The sequence below is a fragment of the Mastigoproctus giganteus genome, chromosome 14 (assembly GCF_048544385.1).
Source record: "Mastigoproctus giganteus isolate SK-2022 chromosome 14, ASM4854438v1, whole genome shotgun sequence".
Classification (NCBI taxonomy): Eukaryota; Metazoa; Arthropoda; class Arachnida; order Uropygi; family Thelyphonidae; genus Mastigoproctus; species Mastigoproctus giganteus.
The window spans coordinates 6,393,594-6,411,872 of record NC_143588.1 but is presented as its reverse complement, the minus strand read 5'-3'; the positions used below and the strand labels follow the sequence as shown (position 1 = coordinate 6,411,872).

Sequence of the window (18,279 nt, the reverse complement as noted above, 5' to 3'; positions counted from 1 at the left end):
ATTCATCGAAATTCTTCTGACACCTTTTGACGGAAGACCACAGGAGGCATTGAATGGAGCGTGTTGGGAATGGAGGCAGGTGTTTTACCAAGATCATTAATACATGAGTTGGAAGAAAAATGGGATGTTAGCAGGTGAGCTTTATCCTTGGCTGAAGTGACAACAGAACCATCTGGTTTGGACAGAGGTGGGAGCAGAGATGGGCAAATGTTGCTGCCAATAGCTTTGGCAAGAGACCAGAATGCTCAGCTACCATTAGGGCAGGAAGCAAGTTTTCTACTCTTAGCCTGTTCAAACTCTAGTATGGACTGATTAATAACTGCTTTACAATTATTGCGAACTTTGGTGTAGGCAGAAAATGAAACTGAAGAATTAGAAACAAGCTAATTACGATATGCAACATTCTTCTCTTGAACAGCCTTAGCACATTTATTGGAAAACCAAGGTTTAGATAAAGGATGAGATTTTAAAGTGGAGTGTGGGATAAAGGATTCCATTCCTGCAAGAATAATTTCACTGACATGATCTGAGCAAACGTTGACATCAGAAGTTTTGAAACAGTAATCCGACCAAGGAAAAGAACAAAAGAAGTCTTGCAGGTCATCCCATTTTGCATTCTTGTAATGCCAAACAACATGAGGTTGGGAATAACCATGAGATAAAGGCTCCATTGGAGAAGAGACAATCACCAAGTTGTGATCTGAAGTGCCTAAAGGACCTCTCACTTTGACAGTGTACTTAGAAGGGTTGTTTGTAAGAAAAAGATCAAGCGTGTTGGCTGTATGATTAGGATTGTCCGGTATTCTTGTAGGTAAATGAACAATCTGTGCAAGGTCATTAGTAATTGCAAAAGCCTCAGCACCTCGCTGGGTCAGTATGACTAGAAAATGGAAGCCAGCTGGAGTTGCGAACCTTAAAATCACAAAGGAAAATTACCTCACTGTTAGGAAAGTTGGACTGGAGAAAGTCAAGTTGCAAAGAGAGGAAGTCAAAGAGCTCCAAGTGATTAGTTGAGTTGGGAGAATGGTAGAGACAACAGATGAATTTGACACAAGGAGGTAGAGAGATTTTAAGCCAGAGAAGATCAAAGAGAGGAGATTCCATATTGCCAAGTCTCTGACAGGGAATATCAGAATGGACATATGCACAAGTACCACCTTTGAGGCGAAAGGAATCATACAGCTAATAATTTGGGCATCTGAGATGAGCAGTAGTTGAATCAACCGATAACTGAGATTCTGTGAGAAAAAGTATATGTTTGGCAGACTGCAAGTGGAAATGGACATTGTTGAGATTAGAATTGAGACCACGTATATTTGTGAAATGAATTAGGAAGTGCTTGGGAGGTTTAGATCTTTTCGCAGATAAGCTTGCTCTATTAGTTTGACAATTCATGTGTATTCAATAGTAAGATAAAGTGGGTGGGACATGCTGTATGAAGTAATGAAATTTTTGGATATATGGCGTACACATGGTAAGAATATACCCAGATCTTTGACATAATGTGGCCTCAACAATGCTCCCCTCATACACACTACTCGGACTCCCGTCACTATCTGGCAGGATAGAGGTAGCAAGATTATACTCTAGCTGATCCTGAATCCTCCTAGAGAGTTACCAATAGGTTCGGTCCAGTGTACTAACTAGCGGCCTACCTGGGAACACCGTTTTAGAGCTGTACCCTTGAAATGTAAGGAATATTGGATCTCGCCACGATGTTCATCATAACCTCAAAAGTCATCAATCATACTGCATGATGGAAGAGATAGAGAAGGGTTGACCGGAACTTAGCTCTAGAGACTAAACATGGGTTCCACCACTTCAAGCCTCTAATAAGCAGAGTGGTGGTATTGCACCAGTTAATGAGAGTCATCTACCACCTAGTACTGCCTGTAACATAGAGGGATGGCATTCCGTTGTTGTTGCTTGTCGTTGACCGGAATCGATTCGCTTCAAAATTTATAATTTAATTTTCAATATCAGTCTTTTTATTAAATTTGTAGTCTTCGTGCTGCATCGAGACTTTTTTTTTTTTTCATTCTTATCCGCCATTATTAACTCTTCGAAAATGTAACTGTGTTGGTCGCATTAATTATGATACAATGTTCGAGTAAACTGTCCGTTACGCACGATGTCTAATATTGTACTGAGTGATGACTAGACTTCGGAAAATGCATATAACTCAAATATTGCAAACAATATACTTGATAATTTTTTAAAATGTTGATCTTGGAATCATGTTACAAGTCACTGTACTGCAATGAAATTAGCATGTGAGAAAATTTCACTGAGCGTGGGAAAATTTCTCAAGTCGGTGTGGGAAATGTTTTAATGCTGTTTTGCTATTCATTTTCAAGCTATCAACTCCATCATATGAAACGGTTTCATTAAATGTGCTAAAAATGTAGTCTGTAAAAGAGCATTATAGTTATTTGTGACAGCATTAGCATTAGCATTAGCATATGATGCAAGAAAGCAAGCTTATTCAGCATCAGCCAAAAAAAAAAAAAAAAACACCCTCTCCCATTTCACCCCTCCGTTCGTTCGAAATACCTGTCCAGTTGAGCTTTAAATTTGTTTAGGCTATCAACTTCAACAACAAGTGATGGAAGTCGGTTCCACCAACCAACCACCCGCTGGCCAAATACAAATTTCCGCACATCTATCCGACATCCGTCCTTCCTCAATTTGAATTTATGCCCTCTGAGGTGATTATTCTGAGAAAGATGAAGAATCCCATTGGCATTGAGCATGCTCAAACCATTCAAAGCCTTATACACCTCTATCAGATCACCTCGCTGGTGCCTAGTCTCCAGACTCTGTAATTTGCAAAACTTAAGCCTTTCTTCGTAAGAGCAACCCTTTGTTCCATTTACTAATCTTGTTGCCCTTCTCTGTACCCGTTCCAGCAGCTCTACATCCTTCTTGAAATGAGGCCTCCAGACCTGTATACAGTACTCAAGATGTGGCCTAACCATTGCCTTATACAAGGGAATAATCACCTCCTTATCCCTGCTAGAAAAATTCCTGTATATCATTGACAAGACACCATGAGCTACTCTTGCAGCTCGTCTGCACTGCTCAGAGAACTTCATATCTGCCTGCACAATTACCCCCAGGTCCTTTTCATTCTCCACCACTGTCAGTGTAGTACCGCAGAGTTGATACATTGCTCTGGGGTTACTGTTACCCATATGTAGTACTTTACATTTGTCAATGTTAAACTTCATTTGCCACCTCTCAGCCCATCTGTTCAACCTTTCCAGATCCTGTTGCAGCAGCATAGCGTCAGTAGTGTCCTTAACGACCCTGCCAACCTTTGTATCATCTGCAAACTTAGACATTAAACTTGATATCCCATCATCAATATCATTCATAAACACCGAAAACAACAATGGACCCAACACTGAACCTTGAGGAACTCCACTAATAACATTAGTCCACGTTGAGCAGTGTCCATTGATTACCACTCTCTGTCGTCTGCCACTCAACCATCCCCTTATCCATAGCAGCAATTTGCCTCCAATGCCACACTGCTCCAATTTGTGCAGCAGTCTTCCATGTGCAACAGTATCAAAAGCCTTTCTAAGATCCAAATATATAATATCAAAGTTATTCCCTGCATCCAGTTCTTTTGTCACTACATCATAGTATCTAATCAAATTGGTCAGGCAAGACCTGCCCTTAACAAAACCATGCTGCGTCTGAGCTATAACTGTATTCTTGTCTAGATGATCCTGCAGTGCTTCTTTAACCAGTGCCTCCATTAATTTACCTGGAACAGAAGTTAAACTAACAGGTCTATAATTACTTCTGTCAGCCTTTGATCCTCCTTTGTGAATTGGGGTTACATTTGCACATCTCCAGTCTATGGGTACCTCCCCTGAGTCCAAAGAAGCTCTCATAATTATGGCTAGGGGTTTGCATACTTCCTTTGCTGCCTCCTTTAATATAACTGGATAGATCCCATCCACCCCAGGTGCCTTTTTTATGTTTATCCTCAACAATCTCTCCTCCACTTTCCTCTTAGTTATTACAAAATCATCCAGCTCACTGCCAATGTTTACTTTACCTACATCATTCTCCTTCCTGAATAACTCCTCATGCGTGAATGTAGATGCAAAATACTCGTTTAGATTGTTAGCCACCTGAGCAGGATCCTCAACTGTTGAACCATCAATATCCAGTGGACCAATCTGATTCATCCCTTTCCTTCTCGAGTTCAAGTATGTAAAGAACTCCTTTCTGTTTTTCTTTGCATCCTTTGCCAAGGATTTTTCGTAGTCTGCCTTTGCCTGCTTAATCTCCTTTGTGACTTGGTTACAGACCAACTTATATCTATCATAGGCTTCCATGTCACCCATTAATTTGTATGTATCCCATGCATTTTTCTTCTCTGCCACACGTCTCATTAGTCCATCTGACAACCATTTAGGCCTAAACCTTGAACAATATTTCTTAGTTGGTATGTAAAGCCTGGTAGCCACCAAGATTAGTTCCTTGAATGCTTCCCATTTTGAGTTTGCTGTTGGTAACATCATCAGTTGGTCCCACTGTATAGAATTTAAATACTGTCTCAGACCATCATAGTCGCCTTTACGAAAACAAAAACCCTTCCCTTTACCTCTGATGGTAGTTACCTCCTTGAGTAAATCCCACTTCAACACACTGTGATCACTGCCACCTAGTGGTTCATTTATCTGCAGGTTCTTAATGCATGAAGAATCACTACTGATAATCAGATCAAGAGTATTGCTCCCTCTTGTTGCCTCACGAACATGCTGATGTAGAAAACAATCATCCAATAAATCCACAAAAGCCTTGCTAGTGTGCGAGTGACCAACCCACAAATTCCAGTCAATATCTGGGAAATTAAAATCCCCCATTATAAGACTCTCTGATTTACTGGCCCACTCTATTTCCCTGTACAATATATTATTATACTCATCAGAGTCATTAGGCCTATAGCACACTCCTACTCTCAATTTTGATTTCCCTATGCTTATGTGACACCAAACTGACTCGACACTGCCCTGTCCATCGATGTCAACTGGCTTCACTTCCTTTGACTTTATGTGTGTCTTAATTAATAGCATAACCCCTCCTCCCCTCCTGTCCTGTCTATCCTTTCTATATACATTGTATTCCCCAAATTCCAGTTCCGCATTACTTATATCTGTGTGACACCACGTCTCTGATATCCCAACAATATCTGCCTTTGATGTTTTGAGCAATACCTCAAATTCATCAAATTTATTTACCAAACTCCTAGATTCATTGGTGTACACGCAGGTATAACATGCACCTGTTTCTATTCTTAGCTACCCTAACACAACCCATGTGTTTACTTGTAACGCAATGACTACCAGCAGTCTCTGTAATATCCTGTGTCTTGTTTTCAGACTTCTGCTCATTTGAATAGAAGCAGTGCAAGAATCACTTCCACCTCTGCCAGTGGCTACTGTTAATCTATTAGTCCTTGTATCCCCCCCAACTAGCAGTTTTCCGACCCACCTAACACTGCCTCGACAGCATCAGCAAATATTCTTGCACCCTTTCTATTTAAGTGTATCCCATCCCTGTAGAAGCAATCTCTCCTGTTAACAAGTACAGTCCAGGCTGAAAAAAATTCTACCCCTTGAGCCTTGCACAATCTTTCCAGGGCCGAATTGATCGACAAGTCTCTCATCATATACTCCCTCCTATCGTGTCTGGGCAGAATTGCAGACACTTCAAGTTCAACCTAATTCATGGCTTTTTTCAACAGTGACCTGTACTTGCTAAGTAATTCCGCCGGTCTCCTACTCTTAATATCATTAGTGCCAACGTGTACAACTATATCACCTTTTGTGCCCTTAAAAGATGATATCCGCTCTACAACGTCATCAACCTTTGCCCCTGGCAGACATACCCTGGTCCTATTCCACCTATCATTATAGTTGGATACGGATATCCTTATATCCGTATCCAACTATAACAGCATTATAGTTGGATACGGATTATTAATATAAGAACAGCATAAAGCGAACCGCATTATAACGAGGGCCTGCTGTACTAAATACATGTACAATACAGTACAACTGACTGAGAATATAACCCTCAACAAACTTCATCAGGCTGTATGTACGGTATTGTTTACAGCATTTTATGATTTTTAACCAAGTTAAATGAGGCTGAAAAAAAAACAATGAATAATAATGTAGAGTACAGTATTTATTCAAAAGTAATTTAATGTAGTACCTGTAAATAGTACTGTATAGCGTATAAACAAGATACAATATAGAAGAACAAAAATAAGCAAGAGTTATGATATTTTGATATTTTCACAATACGATGATGTCTCTGGAATGGATTAATATCATAAAGCAGGGGTCCACTGTACATGGCAGCTGATTTTGGCACTTCACACACATGGTTCAAAACTGTCGATATATTTTCGATGTACAATATTTTTATTAATTTTGAGAAGCTTTGTGCTTTCTACATAAGTAGAGGAGTGTATTTATAGGTATTTTATATCAATTTAGCCCAACTCTACGGTGAAGCTGAGAAAAGTATATAGGCTGACTGTAAAATTTGAAGGTTGGTAGAGTTGTTAATGACAGGAAGGATAGCACTACTGCAACAGGATCTGGAAAAGTTGAGCAGATGGGCTGAGAGGTGGCAACTGAAGTTTAACATTGCAAATGCAAAGTGCTGCATATTATGGGTAGCAGTAACCCCAAAGTAACATACCAACTGTGTGGTACTACACTCAGGGTAGTGGAGAATAGAAAACACCTGTTGGGTGATTGTGCAGTCAGATATGACGTTTTCTGAGCAGTGCAAAAAGGCTGCAAGAGTAGCTCATGGGGTCTTGTCAATGATATTTAGGAATTCTGCTAGCAGAGATAGGGAGGTGATTGTCCTCTTGTATAAGGCAATGTACTCTAGGTGTGGCCTGACCATTGGGTCAGGCCACACCTAGAGTACTGCATACAGATCTGGAGGCCTCATTTTAGGAAACATGTATCCCCTGGAATGAGAACAGAGAAGAGCAACATGATTAGTGAGTGGAAAGGCTAATTACCAAGAAAGGCTTAAGTTCTGCAAATTGCAGAGTCTGGAGATGAGGCTCCTGAAAGTTGATCTGATTAAGGTGTATAAGACCTTAAATGGTTCAGCAAGTTCAGTGCTAATGGGATTCATTCTCTTGCTCAGGTTCCACACTTGAAATGAACATAAATTCAAATTGAGGAAAGATAGTTGTAGAATAGATGTGTGGAAATTTGCCATTATCCAGCAGGTGGTTGATTGCTTGAATAAACTTCCATCTGTCATTGTTGTAGTTGACAGGTGAAACGGGGATTTTTTTTTTTTTTTTTTTTTGGCTGATGCTATATATGCTTGCTTTCTTGCATCATATGCCTCTAATAATGCTAATTTATCATTTGCATTTGGTAATATTATGAGTTGGTACTACTGAAAATAATTTAACAGATTTAACTAAGATTCAACAGTCTTAGACTGCAATCGTCTAAGACTGTTGTAGTCATCATAGTCACTATTGTGGACCTTTATAAAAGCAAAATTCCTTCCTTTACGGTAGTTAACAACTTTTTATATCCCTGTCAGTGCACTCTGATCACTGCTACCTAATGATTCTTTTATTTGTAGATTCTTATTGCACAGAGAGCGACTGCTGATAATCAGATCAGGAGTATTGACTTTTCTTGTTGCTTTTCTGACATGTTGGTGTAGAATGCCATCATCCAGTAAATCCTGAAAGGTTCCTGCGAGTGACCAGCCCACAAGTTCCAGTCAATATCTGAAATGTTAGTACCCCATTATAAGACATTTTGATTTACTCGTACACTCTGTTTCTCTGTATACCTCTTCATTATACTCATCACAGTCATTTCGCTTATAACATATCCATACCCTTAATTTCTCCCCCCACCCATAGCTTATGTCACACCAAACTGACTGAACAGTGCACTGACCACCTATGTCAACACTGGGTGCGCTATTTTTCCGATATCCCTGCATTTGGTGATCCGACTAATAATTTCGAATTTCGGAAATTTATTTACTATACTGCTAGCATTAGTATACAAACAAATATATGTTCAACATATTTGCTCCTAATATCTGTAATGCATTCTGTGCAATTGCTTGTCCCATGAGGGCTTCAAGCAGGCACTGAAATCCTGAAAGCTGTTTTCTGGCTGCAGTGCATCCGAATAGAAGTAGCACAACAATCAGTTTCACCTCTACCTATGGCTGCTATGAAACTATTAGTCTTTGTACTCTGCCCTTCCTTCCCAGAAGCTAGCAGTTTTCTGGCTCACTTACCTAGCACTGGCGCCTCTGTAGCCAGGTGGGAAGGAGCAGAAGTGTGTAGCACATGCTTCTTGATTAGACTGGGATTTGAGCCCGTCACCACCAAATACGGAGGATGCGGTAAGGTCAGGGAATGACCACCGCAATCCCGGAGCAATATGGCCTTAGTTGCTAATGCTCCTAAAAACCAAATAACAAACAAACCTAGCACTGCCTCAACAGCATCAGCGAATGTTCTTGCATCGTTCTATTTAATTGTATTCCATCTGTAAAAACAGTATCTTATTAACAAGCCACAGACCATTTTCAGAAAAGTTCTACCTCATGAGCATTGCACATTCTTTCCAGGGCTGAGTTGATTGACAATCATGTCTGTGCAGAAGTGCAACTTATTTTTCTCAACTTTGCCTTATATCTGTTAAGTAAATCCTTAGATCTTCTGTTCTTAATATCATTAGTGCTAATGTGTACAATATCACCTTTTGCACCCTTAAAAGGTTATAATTGCTCTACGTCATGAACTCTTGCTCCCTTGCAGACATCCCAGTCCTATTCCCCCTATTGTTTTTGCACAATATATTTCCTGTTTCCCTGACAATAGCTAACTCCTGTAGGAGCAGCAGTTTCTTCCACTGAGATCATTGCTATGTTGTCTGATGCATGAGCATAAATGCTGGTGTCGAGGTGGCTGAGAGCTTGATAATACCCCACTTTTTATTCATTTGAGAGTAAGAGTCCTGTTCTTGAAGTTCTCACAAACACCCATTAAGATATTGAGTTTCCACTTAATTCACACACACACACACCCTATATCACATCCTGATCCAGATATTTGATTCAGAGGAGAACTGCCCTCTGAGTCACAGTACTCATAACTTCTTTGAGATATTTGCTTTGCTGCTCTAGTCTGAGGCATGATTTCCATTTAAATTAAATTTCATTTGAGAATATCACATTAAACTAAGAGATACAAATGTACACAGGTTATGCTACAAAGTTACCAATTGCTAAGCAGTGAACTGCTTAGAGATTTTCAAACAGCTACTTCTTTCATAAGCATCTCCAAATAATTGTAGATGTAGTTTATGATAAATGGCAGTAAGCTATGAAAATTGAAAAACAGCTTGTACTGGTTAGCATGTTTGGCCATACAAAAGCTGAACTTGAATAAAAATCTTGAATTTTGATCTATAAGTTAATGAAACAGAATCATGTACAGTAATATCCCATACATCTATTTATTTATAGGATATTATTGGTAAAAAAAGTTAACAGTTTAATTTTTCAGGATTTTTGTCACATTCTGATTTGATTTTTGACATTAATTTCATTCTAATGCTAATAGGAAGGGGATGAATCTGATTGGTCCACTTGACATCGATGGTTCGACTGTTGATGGTCCTGCTCAGATAGCAAACAAACTGAATGAGTATTTTGCATCTACATTCACACATGAGGAGTTATTAAGGTTTGTAAATGGCAGAAGGTTATCAAATTGTAGCAGGATACTTAATGATTTTGTAATAACTGAGAGCAAAGTGGAGGAGAAATTGTTGAAGTTAAACATAAGAAAAGCACCTGGAGTGGATGGGATCTATCCAGTGATATTAAAGGAGGCGGCAAAGCAACTAAGCAAACCCTTAGCCATAATTATGAGAGCATCCTTGGACTCAGGGGAGGTTCCCACGGACTGGAGATGTGCAAATGTATCCCCAATTCACAAAGGAGGATCGAAGGGTGACACGAGTAATTATTTTAACCAGTTAGTTTAACTTCTGTTCCGGGTAAAATAATGGAGTCACTGGTTAAAGATGCATTGCAGGATCATCTAGACAAGACTGCAGCAATAATTCAGACACAGCATGGGTTTGTTAAGGGAAAGTCTTGTCTGACAAATTTGATAGGATATTATGATGTGGTTACAAAGGAACTGGATGGAAAAAATAATTTTGATATCATATATTTGGATTTCAGGAAAGCTTTTGACACTGTTGCGCATGGAAGACTATTGTACAAATTGGAGCAGAATGGTATTAAGGGTAAGTTGCTACAATGGATAAAAGGATGGTTAAGTGACAGAAGACAGAGGATGGTAATCAATGGGTGCTGCTCTTCGTGGACTAATGTTATTAGTGGAGTCCCACAGGGTTCGGTGTTAGGTCCACTGTTGCTTTGTATATTTATCAATGATATTGATGAAGGTATATCAGGCTTAATGTCGAAGTTTGCAGATGATACAAAGGTTGGCAGGGTTGTTAACGACTGTAATGGCAGTGTGCTACTGCAACAGGATCTAGATAATTTGGGCAGATGGGCTAAGAAGTGGCAACTGAAGTTTAACCTTGACAAATGCAAAGTACTGCATATGGGCAGAAGTAACCCCAGAGAAACATACCAACTGTGTGGTACTACACTTAAGGTGGTAGAAAATGAAAAAGACCTGGGAGTAATTGTGCAGTCAGATATGAAGTTTTCTGAGCAATGCAGACAGGCTGCCAGGGCAGGTCATGGGATTTTGTTAATGATATATAGGAATTTTGCTAGCAGGGAGAAGGAGGTGATTGTCCCTCTATATAAGGCAATGGTCAGGCCACGCCTTGTGTACTGCGTACAGGTCTGGAGTCCTCATTTTAGGAAGGATGTAGATTTTCTTGAGCGTGTACAGAGAAGGACAAGAATAGTGAGGGGAATGAAGGGATCCTCTTACCAAGAGAGGCTTCAGTTCTGCAAATTGCAGTGGCTTGAGACTAGGTACCTGTGTGGTGATCTGATTGAGGTGTATAAGGCCTTGAATGGGTTGAGCACGCTGAATTCTGATGGGATCCTTCCACTCGTTCAGATTACGAACCTAAGGGGACATAAATTCAAATTAAGAAAGGACAGATGTAGAGTAGATGTGCAGAAATTTGCCTTTAGCCATCGGGTGGTTAATTGCTGGAACAAACTTCCATCTGTCGTTGTGGAAGTTGATAGGTTGAATAAATTTAAGGAGGAACTGGACAGGCATTTGGAGGGAATGGTGCGATTTTTTTTTTTTTTTTTTGGCTGATGCTGCATAAGCTCATACACTTGCTTTCTTGCATCAAATACCACTACTACTACAATTCAATTCAAAATAAGAAAATTTAATATTTAAAAAGTTTTATTTACCAAGTGTTAATTTTTAGAAAACTTAAATTTCACAAAATTCCATTCCATGAGAGCTCATTGTTTGAAATTCACTACCTGTAGCCCATATGTGCTCAAGAAAGTTGCTGTCACAGGCTGCCAAATGCTCCAAGAACTTTTGTTTAACATGAACCTACATGCATCACTCATGAAAGTGGTAAATGTGTCTCCCCAGGTGTGTGAGGGAGGAGAGTAACTTTAAATCAGTCTTTTGAAACTAAATTCTGTTCTGTATCTCTGAGAAAGTCAGCTGATCCCATGTTCATCTTCACTACACTTAATCAACTGTAATTCCACCATTTTCCTCTCTAGCAGCCCAGGCGAGTTGATGCATGTATTACATGCATCAACTCGCCTCCATATATATATATGGAGGCGAGTTGATTAAGTGTAGTGACACGAGTAATTACAGGCCAGTTAGTGTATTCAAATATATACAGGTAGCCCTCGATTTGCACCGATTCGCAAAAGCACCGATTACTAACCACAACACCATATTTATTTATTTATTTTTGCAATTTTTTTATAAATTAAAAGTTTAAAATCGTCAGACAAATTTTATCGGCATCATACTGTGTTATGTATCGTGCACTGTTACAGTCCTAAATCACTGTTACGTGATTTAGGACAATCTGAGCCAATCAGCAATTAGCGCATTCGTATCGGAGACAAGAAAGATTCCTGCCTTTAAAGTAAACCACTCGTGGATGCGGGTAGTAAAGGTCCATGCGGTGAAGCATTCAGTTGGTTGTTGTTTACGCTATTTACATGTGTAGGAAATTTATTACACTAACATTTTTTTTTATTAATTGTCCTATTAATAAATCATGTTATAAAGTTTTTAATTTAATAGAATAAAGACATGCCATCCATGTCTGGTAAAAGTAGTTAATTGAATCCTAGTGCAATATTCAGAGGATAGAATCTGATGAAAGCCGCCCTAATGCATGTAGGGATATGAATATGCCTCCATCGACTATTACTACAACTATGACGAATGCTAATAAAATTAAACAATCGATGCAAAGTGGTAGGTAAACTTTTTGGTGCCCGGAACCTAACCCTGTGATTTTCAATTGACTCCATTATATAAAGGGTTCCATTTGCACCTCCCCCCCCCCCCCAGGAACCTAACCCCGATGTAAATTGAGGGCTACCTGTATGTATATATACACACTTAAACTTCAGACACATTTAACTAATTTTTATTCTTCATCCCTTTGGTTCTATTCTCATGTACAGGCAGTTCTCGCTTTACGAGTTCCCGGGTTTACGAGTTTTTATTTTATTTTTTCAAGTATCAACAAAATCGAAAATATGAACATTAATTGCAAAAAATGAATGTTAAACATTCATAAATACCGCATTTCAAACCACGCAAGTAGCTATACAATACAGTGTACCCCACTTTATAATATTAATCCATTACCATCGTATCGCGAAAATGTAATGTTAACCCAATAACACATCGTTTTTTGGTAATTAATCCCCCGACCTCGGAAGTTCAAATTTTTGCTATATAACTCCCTAAAAGGTCGTTTTTATGGTGTAAATTGTATTAGTTACCAATATCATTATCAAATCATTAAATGGACTGTACTTTCATCATTATCATATGTTATAAGAACCAATTTTGAACAGTTTTGTGATATTTTTCTAAAGCATTTCTGGAAGTCACGACCATAAAACAATAAAAACAATTTGCACTTTTCAGTTTATTGGGCTTTTCTGTTAATCCAAGCAGTTATAAATGGGTAGTAAAGGCACAATATGGCCTTAGCAGCCCTTGTGCCATTAAACAACAAACCAACAAAGACAACAATGGGTAGTAAACTCAATGTTATTGCATTTGTGGAAATACCGATAACTGGAATTGCGTGGGCTTTTACGTTATTATGGTGAAATCTGTTTGCCCTTTACTGAAATCTTCAATCGTATAAAAAACATAAATAAATTTTCAGAATATTCTCTTCATTCCTTTTTTTTTAAGCTTCGTAAACTTGTTACTCCGTGCAAATCGTGTTAGTTGCAATTTGTGCATTCCACCATAAAAATGCTTTTGCATGCTATTGAAATTTATAAAGAAAAGAGAAGATTATCTTGGAAATAAACGCCTCTTGAAGCATTTCTGAAGAAGATGACTCCTTATGCAGCAAACCAACGAGTGCCGAGCCAATAATAAAGTGATCAACGAGTGTGCATTTTGTCGCTGATGATGAAGAATAAACATTCTTTAACATTTGTAAGTCATAAATAATTTCTCAATTATTATAATTTGTTTGATTTTACAGGCTACATTTTCATTTCTTTGAATAAATCCCAATCATTGTTTAAACATAAACTAATTAGCTGACTGATTTCATTGTTGATAACTTACCCCTATTTTTAACCTTATTTCTATGGGAAATAAATTTCTGCTTTACGAGCGCACGCTAGGAACGAATTAGCTCGTAAAGTCGAACTGCCTGTATTTCCTGAAAATTACCTCAACAAAATTTATAGTCCAACATCAACAGGTATCCAGCCTTGTCAACTAATACAAGTCACTAGGATATTATAGGTTCCACTACCCCTTTCATGTTTGGTGGTTACCATTAAAAAAAAAAAAAAGCACAACGTACATGATTCAACATATCATGTTAGCTTCATATGTTTGTTTAATTTCATTCTTTAATTGTTGATGGCTGTTTTTCTGCCTTACACTGCAGTCTTTCAGGTAGTTCCAAAGGTAGAAGTCAAATGTGGTTTAATTAAGTTGAGATGGGTGATATGTGACATTTCTTTGTTGGCATCTCCACAAATCAGTGAAATGATTATATCAAAATAGGCCCTGACATCTTTATGGTAATGTGGGGGTGTCCATCCTATTAACAATTTCATCCCCATATAGCTGAAAAATGAAGTCATAGTGGATACATTAAGCATGTGGATTATATTAATTGTCTCTTCAAAAAAAAAAAAAGTGACCCATTAATTCGTCTGGATTAATTACACTATGCCAAGATTGTAACCCTGGTAAAAATATTTTTCTCTACATGAATGTTTAGACTATTGGGGGATCGATACATACAGTTATGTTGGTTTGCTGTGCCTTGAATGTTGTCTCTTCCAACCAGACAGTCTTGCATCTGAGTCCATCTGCACTTTAAACTATTCAAAAAACTTATCTTGATAATTGAGATCATCATCTTCATTCATTCATATTGTGCAGCAGTCTCAGAACATAATTTCCACTTAGATGTTTTGAAAATGTGATGCAGACTTCCTTGCTGATTCCAGTTTCACAAGTGACTTGTGCGTTACAGATTTTTATGGTAACAGTACAAATCACTGCATCACCATATCAGAATTTCCCTTACCCATTGATTAGCAGGTTCTCCCAGATCTTTGCTTCAGAAATCATCTTACACAGTGCTGTATATCTTGAATTTATCACAAATTCTTGAAATTGTTCTTTATAATGGTGGTTTTTGTGGCAAATTCATATCTCCTTATCTTTGAATTTCACACTCATTTAAGCAACACCTTAAAATTGCTTTGCATTGTTTGAATGTCAAACATCGAGCCACCATGTCATATACAATTTGCATTATAGTATCATTTCAATTTTTTTTATAACAAATGTTATCTTTTATGAGCAAAATGGTAATCGGAGATAAAAAAAAAAGATAAGTTAAATTATAAATATGATCTACAATGAAAATAATGCGTTCATATTTTTTGAGACTTCTATTTCAATAAATATTTGAAAATATAATTAATTATTAATACCTGTAAATAAAGTTGCTTAATTTTGTTCAGATTTGGAAAGGAAATGCACTGAATATATCACTTGAGTTAGCAGATAAAACTGGCCACGAAACAATCATCTCTGGAGATATATATGCTTTAGTAAGACTAGTTGAAGAGCTCATGCAGTGTTTTCAGCAGCAATTCGCTAATATAAGTGATCCAGAAGAGAAGTATGAATCGATAAAGAATTTTACAGGGTCCATTGTAACAGTATATAGCAACGTATTGGAAAATAGAGCTTCAAAAGCATGGCACGAACTTTCAGAGGTATGTTTAAGCATTCAGCCTGTATGCCTTAGTCTTTGCAATTAAGTTCTAGTTATTATTGTAAATATTAATTGTAAATATGTAGTGAAACTGGAGAGTGAGTTCATCAGCAGATACGGGTTATTTTGATGAACACTCCCCCCCCCCAACTTTTGAACTCTAAAATTGTGGTCTTGGCGCATTATAGCCTTAGATGCTAATGCGCCAATAAAACCAAACCAAACCAAACTCTAAAATTGTTCAGGTACCACAGCTGTTATTTATGGTACTTTTTAAAAAAAACTTTTCCTCCATTTTCTCTATTAAAAATAAGCAAAAAAAAAACATTAAATATGTTAAAAATAACCCCTACACATGAGTTTTTTTTTTTTTTTTTTTTTTTGTGCTTGCCAGTGGGTTAAGGAATGGAAGGGTTACTAGTTTTTTTCTTTTTTCAAATCTGGGTGCAAATTGTTTTCAATATATAAGGCAAGAATAAGGAAAACAAAATTACACATTCTCTCTTTCCTGGGAGAGAATTAAATAATAATTAATATTATTAAATAAATGATTAAACAAATAAAATTAGTTTTTTGTTGTACATTAATATTAGTTAATTTTGATTAAATATAATATTAATTATATTATAAAAATACAGTAATTATTAAATTTTATGGTGCTCAGAGAATTATCCTAGCACTATATAATTTAATAATTGTGAAAGCAAAGTTGGTCTGCTGTCAGCCGAACAACTTTTGTTTCATAGTGTGTTGCGTCGATGTTGCACTACTTACAAACTCATGACATCACCAAAAAGTACATATGCCATTTATTGAAAAGATGAGGTAATGGCTAAATAGCAGTCTTTTGGTAATGTAATATAATGCCATCTCTAAAAGTTTAATCTGCCAATTGTGTTACCCACCGGTTTCAAACAAACATTTGAAACAAATTAGTAACACAACTGTTTTCAAACAAATGTTTGAATTCAGTTCAATATTAGAGAAACACATTGTGAAGGCAAAATTTGTTCTGTGGTGTAAGGTCAGATTTGCCATACCCTACGTACATCACTCATATTCACACTAGTGCAGCCATAGTGGTAAGGGATTATGCCACCATTGATAATTTCAAGAGATCTTGTTATGTAACATGCAGAACGTTGACTAGGAAAGAGAGCAGTCTCAAGTACTTGATGATTTGCAGTTCATGTTGGTGAGCTTTTTGAGAACATATTCTTAAAATTGGAGCTATTCTGGAGAAAGAATTTCTGGTTCTCCTATATAACATATATTTTTATGTAACTAAATTAAGATAAAGCATATATAACACTTCATTGTACAAAGATTAATTTAATATAATTTACTTTACAGGAATTATTAAATTCTTTCTTCAAGATGATTAAGGAGTTAGTCTAACCAAATGAAATTAGCACTTTTTAACACAAATTAACTTTTTTTTACCATCTACAAATTTGCTGCTAACTGCAACAAGCTTGTGATGTGCTTGGTTGTAGGTAGCTAGTTGCTGTACCTCTAACCAAGCTGTAATTAAACAAACAAAATAATACAAAAAAGGAAATTAAATTAACCATCACAATTAATTTAATTTCATTTTTAATCTAAAAAGAAGATCCTTTTTAATCTAAGAATAAAAATAACACATTTTAGGGAATGGCAGTAACTCTTCGTCATAGAGGAATCAGCTACTGTGAATTCCCAATAGTTGTATTGGCTTGTTCAATCTTATGGGGCATTCATGGTTCAAAACTTCCTATAAGACCAACCAATGAAACCAAAACAGAAGTGTGCATAAACAACTTAAAGAAAATAAAATATAAAGTTTCACTGTTGACTGGAACCAATGGATAAACCAAAACATAAGGATATCATCATTCTTCTCGTTCTTGGTGATTTCCTTCTACTTTTGTCTCTCTCTCTCTCTCTCTCTCTCTCTCTCACAGGATAATTTGGGATTTTTTTTTTTGGCTGGTGCATCATAAGCCTCAGACTTCCTTGTACCATATAGCTAATAATAATAATAATAAACAACTTTACAATAATAAATATATAATAAAATTTAAAAATAATAAAAAAGGGTGTGATGGCCCAGTGGTTAAGACACTGGAGTACCAGCCTGATGGACCCTGGTTCGAATCCTGCCTCGGTGGAAGCGAATGTGGCTCTATTACACTGGGAGACCAATATAATAATAATATTAAATGATGATTTAAAAAAAAAAAACATTGCAAAAGTTACCTCATTGGACTTACCCTCCCCAAGGTTAGTGACTGCTGAGGCAGACATTGGTGCCATCTGGTGTCACTCACAAGAATTAACAAATAAATAAAAGAAACCACAGGACATAAGCCGAAGCTAAACAAGTCCACCTCCATAGATGGATGATGTCGCAGAGAAATATTATTCATACTGCATCGAATGTGGCACAGGATAAATGTGTCACTCACGTTTAGGCCTTAGGCAGAGGGGTCGGCTCAAAGTTGAAGACTGTCTCCCGAGCAAGTAATGCTGTCCCCCATAAGGCTACCACAAGAGAAGGGCAAGACCATCCAGCCCCACCAACTGGAAGTGCTTCCTGCGCAACTGCACTAGTGACCACCCAGGAAGGAAGAAAACACCAATGCATGAAGTGGAGCACTGAAATGAATACATACATCATGCGAGCATACTATGAAATAACCAGGCTAGAGACCGATACAACAATGTACAGGTCGTGACTACATACCAAGTG

At 37.5% G+C, this 18,279-nt stretch overlaps 1 protein-coding gene across 1 annotated transcript in view; it reads left to right on the top strand.

The window, feature by feature from the left end:
• Positions 1–18,279, top strand: part of LOC150074959 (adhesion G protein-coupled receptor L1-like) — a 267,365-nt gene that overhangs the window by 64,373 nt on the left and 184,713 nt on the right. Inside the window, exon 5 of the mRNA XM_090389003.1 lies at positions 15,292–15,549. Coding sequence (XP_090245129.1) covers positions 15,292–15,549 — 258 coding nt within the window. The remainder of the gene's footprint in view (positions 1–15,291; positions 15,550–18,279) is intronic.